Below are 15,489 nucleotides of genomic sequence, written 5' to 3'. Positions count from 1 at the left end.
TCAGTCTCATTCATAGCCTTTTTTCACCTAAGGTAGAAACACCATGGTTTGGACCACTCAAAGTACTTCCAAAACTGCTAGTTCAAGGAAAGAAAGAATGGGAAAAGCTGTGACCTTGAAGATCTTGTCCTAAATATGAGCACCTGGTACGGAATTGAAATCTGCAGGTTCTAAATGTACATCCTATAAAACAAGATGCCTACAGCCAGCACGGGAAGGCAGATGCCAGTGGTCAGCCTTGCAAGGAAAAGGCTTCCTTGGCTCTTCACCAGACTGAGTTCTCTATTCTGGAAGCATTTTAAGAAGGGCCTTTCAGAGGGCACTCCCAGGTGCTGAATGAGGAAGGTTTTCAAAATTCTTTCAGCAAGTGACTCTAGAGTTGTCACCTGTCTTGAATTCCCTGATGCCACTCAAGCAGCCTTTGCGCCTTAAGCACACCTTACTTCCCTGCTCCTCAGAAGACTCACCAGCTCTGGCTCTTCAGTTCTCTCTATTAATGAAGGCACACCACTGCCCGGAGGGACTGCAACATTTAACCAGTGAGCAGGCTCCTTCAGCAGAGAGTGATGCAAACTTTTGAAAAAGACAGGCATTCGTAAATGCTTCTTTGATGTATTAGCAGGGATAAATGTGCCTGTGTACATCTTTGAACAATATAACTAACTTCACATATTTATTATAGTATACTTTGGCATGAGAATTAAGCAAAAATGAAGAAAAAAATTTTCAGTCTTGCATGCTAGGCTTGATGTCCCAAGTAGGGAGAAAAAGCTGACTCTTACTTTGAAGTAAGAGGAGTTGCTAGCATGTATTTCAGCCCCTCCCATGAGATGAACTGCAGTAACTTACAGGGGTTGAGTTAAGGGAAATCATCCTCTTTCTGTGTGGGTGCTGTCCTAGGGAGCAGAAGACAAAAAAGTGGGTGCGTTAGGCTGTAAATGTTTAACTAAGGGATGTGTAGGGTCTGTGCAGGCACTTTGCTGCAATTACACAACACAACACTAAGAATGCAGCCACAGGCTGTGGTCACAATGCAGTGAGCTGGCTAGTTGGGTGACATCAGCTTGTCATCCCCAGGGTAGATTTACAGCTAGAAGCAGATTGTGGTTTATTCTTCTTGGTTTTGCAAGAGGAACTCTGATGACTAGACAGCACAGAGGAACAAACTCACAGTGCAGCCGCCAGCTCTACTGGCCCTGTGCTAACTCCCCACTGTGAACAGGACAGCAGGCAGCAGCTAGACAGCTGAACAAGATTCATAAGAAGCCAAGAAAATCAAAACATACACCTTGAGAAGCCAGAGGAGGAACTCTAAGTAATCCACATGCTTAGTCTAAAAGCCTTTCTTCTCCCTTTACTCCATTCCCCCATCACTGAGTCAGCATCTCTCTAGAATAATAAAACGCCACCCAACCACTGCATCCAAGCTAAGAGTTTATTTCTCAAAAAAGAGTTTTCCATCTCGGAAGCTCTCAAATGAATTCAGTCAATATCTGCTGAGTAATTATTATGAACCTGCCTCTTGTTAGATGTTGCATAAGGTAAGAAAGAAAGAAATACACCAGTGGTCTCATCACTGAGGCATTTCCGGTCTTCCTGGGAACACAGATGCACTAGAAGTGCATTCTTTGTTTTCGGGCATAGTGCAGAGCTTATGAAATTCTTTCCCTGAACCATCCTGGGTGGCAGCTGACAGTGAAAATGTATCCCTGAAAGTCCAGAAAATGTGTTTTGCCTATGCAGTGGCTGCATGGAACTTCTGGCAAACCAGTCTTTACTCCTGAGCCTGTGCAGACTTGAATAGCACTGAATTCAAGTCAGCTGCTGTAAGTGACTTAGGATATGTTAGTGAACAGTCATTGTAAAAGATCAATATTCAACATTCCAGAGTTTTATTTCATATCTACTCTGTGCCTGACTGTGTTCTGCAAATTGGGGTTCTATCAGTAACCAAAAGAGACAAAGATCTTTTGCTTCATGGAACTTAACATTATAGTGGGAGAGACAATAATATCATAACAATTATAAAGTATGTTGTAAGATGATGAAGGCTATGACAAAAAGGTAAAAAGTAATGTAAGTACATAAAAGGGTGAAAAGATTGGAAAGCTGGGGTGGACGGTGAAGTAGGGTAAAATTACAATATGAAACTGAGTGGGCAAGGCAAACCTGACTGAAAAGGTGAGATCTGAGCAAAGGCTCGAAAGAGGATCAAGTCCAGTGGATATCAAGGGAGGAGCATTTAAAGACAAAGGAAACAGAGCATGGAGTCTCCAGGGACAGCACATCTGGCATAGTGGAGGAACTGCCAGTCTACCTGGGGTGGGCATGAGGAAGAACAGAAGAGGAGGTCAGAGTAGGAACAGAGACCAGTTGGTGCTGGGCCAGCGTCACGGGTTAGACTTTTACTCTGTATGAAGTCATGAGTCATTACAGGGTTTTGGACAGAGAAGGTACAAAATCTGGCTTGTGATTTGAAAGAAAGACTTGAGAGACGTTTGGTTTCTGCTGTGGCATTGTAAAGAGCTTGGAAGTTATTTTTACAAGAAGAAGAAACTGGATAAACAGAAAACTGATGGCGCGTCTTGACCCATCAGATCACTGATATTGCAGCAGTCACTGCCACTCTGGACTATGGAGTGACAGGCGCATCCAAAAAGTCACAACGGAGATTAGCTTCTGTGGGGCAAAAGCTGCTGTGGCCATAAACTCCTAGGAACATTTAAATGATAATTTTCATGAAGTGCTACAGGCTGAGGGTGGCCTAGCATGAGATTAAGAAACTCACGGGCACCATGGCCTTAGGGAAGGGCCTATACTTTCAGGGGTTTTACTTCCAGAAACCCCACTAGGTTCTCATGGTGAAGATCAAGAAACATCCCCTCACAGCTCTAGTAGGAGGTGGGAAAGATTAAACAACGCAAAACACACAGGCTTATCCTCCAAAGCACAGCACTGTGCAGGAGCCGATCCCACATGGGAGAAAGAACTTCCTTCCACACCAGTTTACTCCAGTTTATCTCACTGGAAAGAGGAAGGGAGGAAGAAACATAGTCATTGGGAGTCAGGGCTTCAAGGAAATACATTGAGACTACTACAACCAGGGAAGGAAGTAGAGGGTATTTAAAAAAAAAAAAAAATTACCACTTTGGAAACATTTGTGAAGGTCACAGCCTGGAGACACAGACCCAATTACAAATAGATTTAATTGGAAGATAATAGAATGCTCCCCCTACCCCACACCTAACCAGCACACCAATAGGAACTCAATATAGTAACACTAGATCACAGATAACAGAGCTACAAGACATAAACTGTTGCTGAGGAGAAGCTTTAAGGGAAACCAAAAGTCAAGATGAGACCAAAACAAGGACACTAGAAAAATCGGAAGCCTCTGAGACTCACAGCTAAAGCAACATTAAACATGGCCTAACTCTTAGAGTAACATAAATTCTCACACCAAATGCTTTCTTACCTCAGTTTCTGTTACCTGATACAACAGGTTCAACTGTCAACAAAAGATGAAGGGCATAGCAAAAGGCAAGAAAAAACATAGTTTAAAGAATTAAAGAGCCAGCAAGCCTCAGAACCAGAGTCAAATATAATATAGATGTTGGAATTATCATACAGGAGATATAACTATGATTAGTATCTTGAGAGTTCTTGCGGAAAATGTAGTTCAAATAATCCATGGAAACAAGAAAGAAGATAAAGAAAAAACAAAGTGAAAACAGCAACAACAAAAAAGGCAAACATAAACACTACCACATCAATAATTATATTAAATGAAATGGTCTAAATATACTAAAGACAAATATTGGCAGAATGGAATAACAACCATAACTCAATTATATGCTGCCTATGTAATGATATGAACAGTTTGAAAGTAAAAGGATGAGAAAATATGTATTATGTGAATATCAACCAAAAACAGGAGCAGTGACATCATTAGCAAATAAACCTCCGAGAAAGCAAAGAAATGACCAGAAAAGACATTATGTAATGATAAAAGGATCAATCCCCCAAGACCTACCAATCCTAAATGTGTATATAGCAAACAACAGAAATGCAAAATATGTGAAGCAGAAACTGATAGAACTGAAAGACAAAACAGAAAAATCACAATTATGATTGGAAACTTTAACACATCACCCTCAATAATTGATAGAATAATTAGACAGAAAAAAATAACAATATAGCAGAACTCAACAACATTATAATGCAACAGGATATGATCAACTTTTATTGAATACTCCACCCAAGAACAGGAGAACGCACAGTCTTTTTAAGTGTTCATGGACAGATACAAAGATAGACCATATACTAGGCTACACACACACAAACACATAGACACCAAAATAAACAAAAAAACTCAACAAAATGAAAAGAAATGAAATCATACAGTGTACTCAGACCATAAAGAAATCAACCTAGAAATGAATAATATAAAGATAACACATATCCAAACCTTTGGAAAATGACACACTTCTAAATAATTCGTGGATCAAAGAAGTAGTCTTAAGGGAAACAAGAAAAATACATTGAATTGAATGAAAATGAATGTATAACACTTCAAAATTTGTGGAGCACAGCTAAAGCAGTGCACAGAAGGAAATTTATAGCACTAAATGCATATATTAGAAAAGAAGAAAAATCTCAAATTGATAACAATATCCCACCTCAAGAGCCTCCCCAAAAAAGAAGAGCAAAATAAATCCCAAGCAAGAGAAGAAAACAATAAAGATAAAAGCAGAAATCTATGAAATTACAAATAAGACAAAAATAAAATCAATGAAACAAAGAGTTAGCTCTTTGAAGAGATCAATAAAATTAAGAAATCTCTAGAAAGACTGACAAAGAAAAACACAAATTAATAATATCAGGAGTGAAACAGGAGGTATCACTAAGGAATATGCAGATGTAGAAAGGGCAATAAGGGGATATTATGAACAACAACACATAGTACAACAGAACAATAGTAAATTTGTCAATTTAGAAGAAACAGATCATTTCAGAAACATGGCTATCAGAAAACCCAATATGGAATAGGTAATTTGGATATCCCTACAACTATTATGGAAATTTAACTTATAAATTTAAAACTCCCTCAAAATATTCTCCAGATGAGATGGCTTAATTGGAGAATTCTAACAAATGTTTAAAGAATTAATGCTAATTCCACAAAATCTCTCCAGAAAATAGGAGAGGAAGGGATACTACAATTCATTTTATGAAGTCAGTATTACCCTGATACCAAAACCAGACAAAGACAATACACACAAAAGACCACAACCCCTGGTCGGGAGCGGTGGCTCACGCCTGTAATCCCAGCACTTTGGGAGGCCGAGGCGGGCAGATCACGAGGTCAGGAGATCCAGACCATCCTGGCTAACACGTTGAAACCCCGTCTGTACTAAAAATACAAAAAATTAGCCGTACTCGGGAGACTGAGGCAGGAGAATGGCATGAACCTGGGAGGCGGAGCTTGCAGTGAGCCAAGATGGCGCCACTGGACTCCAGCCTGGGCGACAATGGGAGACTCCATTCAAAAAAAAAAAAAAAGACCACAACCCCATACACAAAAATATAGGTCAATCTCTCTCCTGATATAGACCAAAATTTTTAACAAGATATTAACAAATAGCATTCATAAACATTTAAGAAGAATTATGGACCATAACCAAATGGGTTTTGTTTCAGGGATGCAAGGTTGGTTTAATTTTCAAAAATCAATCAATGTAATCCACTCTATTAACAGGCTAAAGAATAAAAATCACAGAATTACATCATCCAATATAGGAAAAGCATTTGACAAAATGGAACTTTCATTTATGTAAAATTGCTTAGAAAAATAGGAATAGAAGGGGAACTTTCTCAACTGGATAAAGGCCTACAAAAAACTACAACTTACTCATACTTAACAGTGAAAGTTGTATGCCTTCTTTCTAATGTCCGGAAGAAGGTAGGGATCTACTCTCACCACTCTTATTTGACATAGTGCTGGAGGTGTTAGCTAGTGCAATAAGACTGGAAAAGGAAGTAAAATGTAAACAGATCAGAAAGGAAGAAATAAAATGATCCTTACCTACAGATGGCATGGTTACCTACAGAGAAAATCCCAAGGCATGTACAAAAACAAAAAACAAACAAACAAAACAAAACAAAAAAAACAAAAAAAACCCTCCCAAAACTAGTAAGTAAATTCAGGCTTACAAAAATCTATTGTATCTCTATATGCTAGCAATGAAACCATACATTCTGAAATTGAACATACAATTCAATTCATAGCCACTCAAAAAAAGGATTATATAAGTTGTAAATCTAACAAAACTTGTGCAGAATTTATAAGCTAAAAGTTAAAAAACTCTAATGAAAGAAATCAAAAAATAAATAAATGGCTACTGTAGTTACAGATTGGAAGACTCAACATACAAAAGATGTCAATTCTCTCTAAACTGATACGGAAGTTTAAAGCAATTCCTATTGAAATCTCAGCAAGTATGTTTTTTTATAGATACAGTAAAAATTAACCTAAAATGTATAGGAAAGGTAAGGGTAACTAGAACAGCAAAAATAATGTTGGGAAAAAATAAAGTGGGAGAATCCATCTACTCAATTTCAACTCTTTCAATACAACTAAAGTAATCAAGACTTCTTGGTATTGGTGGAGGAATAAATGGATGGGTCAACAGAACAAAATATAGCACTCAGAAACATACTCACACAAACATGAGCAACTGATTTTGACCAAGGTGCAAAAGCAATGAGAGGAAGGAAAGACAGTCATTTCAACAAATGGTGCTGGAATAATTAGATATAAATAGGCAAAAAAGTTAAAAGCAAACAACCCTTTACCTAAGTATCATAACTCATATTAGCTCAATAAAGATCACAGACTTAAGTATAAAATGAAAAGTATAAAACTTTTAGGAAAAAAAGGCCGGGCGCAGTGGCTCACGTCTGTAATCTCAACACTTTGGGAGGGCAAGGCAGGTGGATCACAAAGTCAGGAGACCAAGACCATCCTGGCTAACATGGTGAAATCCCATCTCTACTAAAAATTAAAAGAAAAAAAAAAATTAGCAGGGCCTGGTGGCGGGCACCTGTAGTCCCAGCTACTCGGGAGGCTGAGGCAGGAGAATGGCATAAACCCAGGAGGCGGAGCTTGCAGTGAGCAGAGATCCTGCCACTGCACTCCAGCCTGGGTGACAGAGTGAGACTCTGTCTCAAAAAACAAAAAACAAAAACAATGGTTTAGGAAAAAAAATAAAAATGAAAACAGGAGAAAATCTTGGGGTCTAGAACCAGGCAAAGAGATTGTTGTACTTCACACAAAATTATGATGAATAAAATAAATTACTGAAAAATTAGACTTCACTGAAATTAAAACTTTTTGTGCTGTGAAAGACCCTATTAAGAGAAGGAAAAGACAAGCTACAGAGTGGGAGAAAATATTTGCAGATGACATATCCAACAAGGGAATCGAATCTAGAGTATATAGGGCTGGGCACAGTGGCTCATGCCTGTAATCCCAGCACTTTGGGAGTCTGGGATTTGAGGTCAGGAGTTTGAGACCAGCCTGGCCAACATGGTAAAACCCTGTCTCTACTAAAACTACAAAAATTAGCCAGGCATGGTGGCATGCGCCTGTAGTCCCAGCTACTCAGGAGGCTGAGGCAGGAGAATCTCTTGAACCCAGGAGGCAGAGGTTGCAGTGAGCTGAGATCACGCCACTGCACTCCAGCCTGGGAGACAGAGTGAGACTCCATTTCAAAAAAAAAAAAAAAAAGAAAAGAAAGAAAGAAAGAAAGGAAAAAAAAAAAAAAGAAAAAAGAAAAAAAAAATAGAGTATATAAAGAATTCTCAATATTAAACAGTAAAAACCCAAACAATCCAATCTAGATTGTACAAAAACTATGTGAAGCCACTTTACAGAAGAATATATACAAATGGAGAATAAGCACCTAAACAATATTCCACATCACTAACCTTTATGAAAATGTAAATTAAAACCACAATGAGACATAATTACACATCCATCAGAGTGGTTAAAATAAAACAATAGTGGGAATATAAAATGCTGACAAGGATGCAGAGAAAATGAATTACTCATGCATTCCTGGCGGAAATATAAAATGGTATAGCCACTCTGGCATTTTCCTTAAAAATTTAGCATGGAACTACCTACCACAATGAAAAGTAATGAATTACTGATTTCCACAACAACCTGGATGAATAATACTGTGTGAAAAAATCTTAGAAAAATGAGTGAAAAAGACAATCCCCAAAAGTTATATATTGTATGATTCCACTTATGTAACATTCTTGAAACATCAAAATTATAGTTACAAACATGACAGATATTCATTTAACTATATCAACAACCAATTTAAATGTGAATGGTCTAAATACACAAATTAAGAAACAAAGTGTTAGAGTAGATTTAAAAACAACAACAACAACAACAACAAAATTTTTTTTTAAAAAGAGCCAACTACCAACTATAAGTTCGGTACAAAGAAATTAAACAAAAAGATTCAGAACAAACTGTCCGGGAACTAATAAGTCAGCATAGCAAGGTTGCCCTATAGGAAGTCAATAAACAAAAGTCAACTGCTTTCTCCTATGCTAGCAAGGAACAACTGGAGTTTAAAATTAAAAAAAAAATACACCCTCCACAATAGCACCAAATAAGACAAAATATGTGTGTGTAAATATAATAAAATATGTACAGTATCTATATGCAAAAACCTATAGAAATCTGAAGAAAGAAACCAAAGACTATCTAAATAAATGGAATAATATTTCATGTTCACAGACTGGAAGATTGAATATTGGTAAAACGTTGATGCTTTACAACTTGATCTACAGATCCAGCATAAACCCATTCAAAATCCTAACAAAATATTTTGCAGATCTAGAGAACTGATTCTAAAATTTGTATGAAAGGCAAAACAACAATAAACAAAAATAGAATAGCCAACACAATATTGAAGAAGAAAAACAAAGTTGAAAAAATCACACTATTTCAAAGCTCACTATAAAATGATAGTTATCAAGACAACATGGTATTAGCAAAATAGAAACATACATTAATTGAACAAAACAACTCAAGAAATAGACCCATTCAAATATGGTCAAGTAATTGCTGTTAAAGGCATAAAAGAAAGGCAATTCTATGGAGCAGAAGGTTCTAGAACCAATCCCCCACAGATACCAACGGGTGACTGTACATGCGTATTGGAATTGAACAGTAAACAAAATAAATGACAAATGGTAGAAGCTAAGTTTCTCACGATTGGAATGGAAAGTTACAGTAAACAAGGGGAAAAGGCTAGAATGATCCATGTAGAAATGGATTAGATTTGAAAACATCAATTTGAACTCATGTTTAGTTTAATGCCGATACAGGTGGTTACAGACATACCGACATATTTCTAGATATGTGTATATACGGATGATATACACACATATATTTCCTTGCTCTTTCAGCTGAGAATGCCTAGATGCAATGACACCCCAGTATCAATAAGTACATCTAGTACCCAGATCAATACTGTTCTCCAATAAAATAGAACACGGCTTCCTGGAGAAATGGCTTATTCTAGGACTGGGACAGGAAGTATGTGAGGATGAACCTAGATCATCCTGTAGTGACAGAAAGAAAGTACACAAAAGTACACACACACAGAGGGAGTTGCGGGGCGGGGGGGGAGAGAGAGAGAGAAAGAGAGAGAGAAGTGGGATTATATCACAAAAGCTGCCAACTGAAGAGCTTCAAGTAGCCAAAGTTTAAAAAATTTGGGAGACAGGTGATATTAGATTATAACCCAAGTACAAAATAAATATCTGAGCCCATATTAATATGAATGAATGAATTTGTCTCTTTAGACAAATCACCCGTGCAGAAGAATTCAAATAATTTAGGTACTTTCCCCCAAAGGAGACGAAATATAACTTCCCATTCCTTCAATGTGGGCTGTGCATAGTGGCTTTCTTCCAAAGAATATAGGATGGAAAAGAGGACAAAAGGGTAAATTGCAGTGGAAAAACTTTTTGAACAATAGTTAAGGCAGTTAATCATGCTTAACATTAATGGTAATATGATGATTCATGTTAATATTATAAATCTTTTTTTGTTTTGTTTTGAGACGTAGTTTCGCTTTTGTTGCCCAGGCTGGAGTACAATGACACAATCTTGGCTCACTGCAACCTCTGCCTCCTGGGTTCAGGTGATTCTTCTGCCTCCGCTTCCCAAGTAGCTGGGATTACAGGAGGCCGCTACCATGCCTGGCTAATTTTTTGTATTTAGTAGAGACGGGTTTCACCATGTTGGTCAGATCGGTCTCGAACTCCTGACCTCAGGTGATCCACCCACCTCAGCCTCCCAAAGTGCTGGGATTACAGGCATGCACTACTGTGCCTGGCCATAAATCTTTGATATAATGTGATGAGAATGATACTTGACCTACGTGGTCTTCCTCCCCAAAACACATAGCCCTAATATAAATACGAGGAAAGGATCAGACAAATCCCAGTCAAGGGATAGTCTATAAAATACCTGATCAGTACTCCTCAAAACTGTCAAGTCATCACAAACATGGAAAACATGAGAAACTATCACAGCCAAGAGGAGCCTAAGGAAGCAGGATAACTCAACGTATTCTGAATGGGACCCTCCAACATGGAAAGGACATTAGACAAAACTCAGGATGTCTGAATAAAGTATGAACTTTAATAGTAACACACTATTTGGGCTCATTAATTATGACAAATGTACCATACAAATGTAAGATATTAGTAACAGGGAAACAGGGTGTGGGGTATATGGGAATTCTCCATACTATCTCCATGTCTTTTCTGTAAATCTAGAATTATTCCAAAATACATATATATACACATATATATATATATATTTTTTTTTAATGAAAGGCCTCACATATTTATTACTGAACCCACCCAACCAACACATTCATAATAGATTCAGAGAGGAAAACATGTCAAACTCTCCAGATAGTTGACATTTTCAGTTTGATATGGTAATGTGATCGTGACCTTCAGACAGCACAAATACGTGTGCCATCTCATGTGCAATTCCTTATAGACCCAGCTTGGTTCTTCTCCAATGTCTCCTTTTGGAGTTGTACCTGATTTTATCTCCAGTTTTCATCCGAATCTGCTGGGGAATGGGACGATTTTGCTTTTGTTTCTTGGCCAGGAATTGCTTAATCTTGAAAGTCTTGTGAGAAGACATGGCGAGAAGCGGAGGCAAGAACACACCACGATGGCAGAGAAAGGAAAAGAGGGGCCAAAATATATTTAAAAAAAAAAAATCTGACTGGGCACGGTGGCTCACGCCTGTAATCCCAACATTTTTGGAGGCCGAGGTGGGCGGACCACAAGGTCAGGGGTTCAAGACGAGCCCGGCCACCATGGTGAAACCCCCATCTCTACTAAAAAAATACAAAAATTAGCTGGGCGTGGTGGTGGGTGCCTGTAATCCCAACTACTTGGGAGGCTGAGGCAGAAGAATCACTTGAACCCAGGAGGCAGAGGTTGCAGTGAGCTGAGATTATGCCATTGCACTCCAGCCTGGGTGACACGAGCAAGACTCTGTCTCAAAAAAAAAAAAAAAAACTTCTTGTAATATGAATGCAAATGAAAGACAGTTGTGTCTATCACACCTAAGTGGAATGCTTAATGACTTGATGAAGGCAAGTTTCTAAAGACATTGCTGTGGACCTAGATAAGAATGAGAAGAGAATTGGGAAGAAAGAAAACGTGGACTACTTTCAGACTGTTTCACACAAAATTTTAACATCTCAATTCAAGGAGAATAAAAAACAGAAATGGAAATTGAACACCCTAGAAAATGTATCATGGGCATAGTTCACTGAAAAAGACCATATAGTAATTCTGTAGATTCCCACTCAAAGGGAAGTCCTTGCCCTCCATCAGAATACTGGTAATGGAAGTTAATGTGTCAGTTTTTAAGGTATTACAATAAAGACAAGTATAGAGGTATCATTTATTATTTCTTACTTAATTTTTTTCAATTAACCAACCAACCACCTTCCAGGTTTAGTTGAATATAAACTAAACTTCTACTGTACTGGTCCTTCTTCTCCTCATTCTCATTCTCGTTTTCTCTCTCATTATTTCTTTGTTATCTATACTTTCAAATGACAACCAAGTGGCTGGTATGTAATCCAGACAAATTTTCCATAGAAAGCTGTAGACAATTTAAGTTTTATCAGAGCAAATGTACTTTCTTAAGGATAGGATGCCGTAGGGTGTGAAGAACACTAGGCCTTATGGATTGATGTTATTATGAGGGTTAGTCTTATCCAACAGAGAAAAAACTGTGAAATGACCTTACTGAAAATTCCAGAATTATGAAAAAGATCAATAAATCTGACAAGTCCATTCTTCAGCACAGTGAGGGAAAGCGAGCTAAAAATAAACTGAAAATGGAGCATGAATCAAAACTATCTCACCCAAAACATAATGTAGGGATGCTATGACCACCATCTTATTTCAGGATAATGAGAATTAGTCCACATACCGACCCTGTGAAGGAGATGGGTGCAGATGTTATCATCCAGAAACTTGGAGGAAGCAGAGGGAAACATGCTAAGATTAATGGCAGCAGAGGAAATACCATTTGTTATTCATGGTTTTCCTGGTTGGAATGCTTAAGGACTCAGTTCTTGTACTAAAAGTGTCAATGCTTGCATTTTAAATGTAGAGATGGCGTCATTACGTCATTACGTGCACATTGCAGACTAGTCTTTGCATCATACGTATTTAGCATGCTTATTCTTGCAAGGGCAATGGACTAAATCCTTCACAGGTAACAAAAACATCATGTTTAACACCATTCACCTCCTCTGGACCAATAAAGAATCAACAGCCCTAAAGTGGTTGTGAGTGTCGAGTTTTCCGTGAAAGACAGCCTCACTGAACAGCACATAACAAAGTTCCCAAACACCCACATTTAAATACACTGACCTGTGACCAATGAATATACTTGGTCATTTACAAATAGGTATTGAGACCTCACCCTACTAAGGGCACTAAAGAAAGCACAGAGGATACAAAGAAGGAAGAACGGAGTACCTGACCTTGAAGAACTCACTCTAACGGTGTCAGGACCACTGTGCTGTCAACCTTACCAGTGGCTTCTCTGTTGCTAAATCTAGTAGTGGCATTTCAGTGTCGAGCTTTGATCTCTGAAGGCTCTGGCATTGCTGAACTATTCCTTCTTTCTTAAAACTGTTTTCTTTCTCACTTTCTATTATATTGTACTTAATTTTGTTTCATGGGTCATTTCCCAAACTTTTGTTACATCCTTTTTGCTCTACCTGTTTCTTAAATGCTGGTCATCCCTGTTGGTAGCAGTACGTGTTTTGGAACGATTCTCTACTGAGATCCTTTCAAGCTCATCCTCTTGAGCCGGCAAGTCCAATCCCAGCGGTCTATGCTTCTAAAACACTCACAGGCACCAGTATGTTAAACATGACCTCCTGTGTAGTCCAATGCAGTGGCCACCTGCCACTTCCATCTGCTTCCCTTGACTTCCAGTCCCTGTGGTTTGGTTGAAATTCCAGGGGTGGGCAGGCAGTCCAGGACTCATCAGCTAGGGAACCCATATCCCTCCTGCCATTGTACCTAGTTCAAGAATGAACATGTGACACAAAACGTCAATGAGACTTCTCCCCCACTCCAAGACTTTGGCTGAAACTATCAAGAAAGATACTCTTTCTTTTGGGGGAGGACTATTAGTCATAAGAATGCTATAAATGTAGAACTGCTAGTGACCATGATTACCACCATGCAGAGACAGCAAGTCTAACTATAAAGTCAACAGACGGGAGAGAAGGAGAAATAAAAACAGAACTTCAATGCCATCATTAATGCCTTTGGGTCATTCAATAAGTTATGTAAACTGTTATATTCTCTTTTGCCGGCTGGGCACGGTGGCTCATGCCTGCAATCCTAGCACTTTGGGAGACTGAGACAGGCAGATCACCTGAGGTCAGGAGTTCAAGACCAGCCTGGCCAACACGGTGAAACCCCATCTCTACTAAAAATACAAAAATTAGCCAGGTGTGGTGGCAGGTGCCTGTAATCCCAGCTACCCAGGAGGCTGAGACAGGAGAATCGCTGGAAGTTGGAAGGCAGAGGTTGCAGTGAGCTGAGATCACGCCACTGCACTCCAGCCTGGGTGACAGAGCAAGACTCCGTCTAAAAAAAAAAAAAAATACTCTTTTGTCATTAGGCCAGTTTCATTTGGGTTTCCGTGGTTTGTGACCCAAGAAGTCCCAACTACCACAGAAAAGCCTGGAAACAAACTTAGCATCTGTTAATAGTGAAATAACTCGTCAAATTATAGTACATGCTGCGTTCTGTGCAGGGGTCAGAAGGAAGAGGCAACATGATACATACTGTCAAGGAGAAGTCTTCTAACACATATTTTAAGCAAAAAATGAAGGTAAAAGGCAGGTACAGAATGAACCTACTGATATTTTAAATTTGTGTGTGTGTGTGTGTGTGTGTGTGTGTGTGTGTGTAAATACACCGGAGGACTGGGAGGATTTATTCCAAAATACTTACAATAGTTATCCATAGGAATAGGTTAGGGTTAAGGACAGAGAGAGATGCATAAAAACAGACTTTCTTTGTATTTTCCATTGCTTTTCTAATTTTATCATGATAAGAATATATTTAGGTATTACTTAAGTAAATTTTAAAAATTGTTATAAAATGAGAAAAATCCTTTTTTTCCAGGTTATTTTTGAGCTTTATTGCTCTCATTCTACAATCTAATACATCAAAGCTAACATCCTTTTCCCAAAAACGTCTTTCTCTTTTTTATTATTCCCTAGTCTAGTTAATGACACCCCCTTTCATCTAGTCACTGAAGTATGCTGAGAGCTCTCCCAGAAGTGACTTTCACCCGCAGTGCACTCTCCCCCGTATCTATCTGGTCACTAAATGTAATCAGCTCTCTCTCAAATGCCTCCTGAATTTGTTCCCTTCTTCCCCTCACTTCTGCCACCTCGGTTCAAGTCCTCATGAGTTGCTTGGATGACTGCAGTAATTTCCTACTCAGTTTCAAGACTCCATGCCTTCTCATCATTTATTCACTTCCACAAAGAGATATTTCTAAAATGCAATTCTGATCTGTTTTTCCTCTGCTTAACAGCCATCAGCCGAAGCAGGAATGAAGTCCACACTCTGTAGCATGGCATGCTGGGTCCTTCGAGATCCATCTCGCAGACACCTCCGGGTTCATCTCTTACTTTCCCAACCATCCACTCCCCTTTCCAGGTTTTCACACTTCCCAAATATCTCGCGGTTTCTGGAATGTGCCAACTCCTCTCTTGCTTCTGTGCCTTTACACATGCAACTTCCTCTGCGTAACTCACTCCCTCCCTGCCTTCTTTGCCTGACTTACTCATTCTTCCTCAAAGCTTAAGGTGAGCA

At 38.8% G+C, this 15,489-nt stretch overlaps 2 protein-coding genes across 3 annotated transcripts in view; both read right to left on the bottom strand.

Annotated features, from left to right (window-relative positions):
- Positions 1-15,489, bottom strand: part of PCNX2 (pecanex 2) — a 314,758-nt gene that overhangs the window by 131,062 nt on the left and 168,207 nt on the right. The gene's annotated exons all lie outside the window — the stretch shown is intronic.
- LOC117076316 (putative 60S ribosomal protein L39-like 5) lies at positions 10,775-11,300 on the bottom strand. The gene has a single exon (XM_033199661.1). The coding sequence runs from the start codon at positions 11,252-11,254 to the stop codon at positions 11,099-11,101; it is 156 nt and encodes a 51-aa protein (XP_033055552.1). The 5' UTR covers positions 11,255-11,300; the 3' UTR covers positions 10,775-11,098.

The sequence above is a fragment of the Trachypithecus francoisi genome, unplaced genomic scaffold, assembly GCF_009764315.1.
Source record: "Trachypithecus francoisi isolate TF-2019V2 unplaced genomic scaffold, Tfra_2.0 Lachesis_group5, whole genome shotgun sequence".
NCBI lineage: Eukaryota > Metazoa > Chordata > Mammalia > Primates > Cercopithecidae > Trachypithecus > Trachypithecus francoisi.
The sequence above is the reverse complement of the archived record's forward strand: the minus strand, read 5'-3'. Positions and strand labels throughout refer to the sequence as shown.

What these genes read in the sequence shown, in the direction of transcription:
- LOC117076316 (XM_033199661.1), bottom strand. Translation starts at nt 11,254, where the DNA reads ATGTCTTCTCACAAGACTTTCAAGATTAAGCAATTCCTGGCCAAGAAA.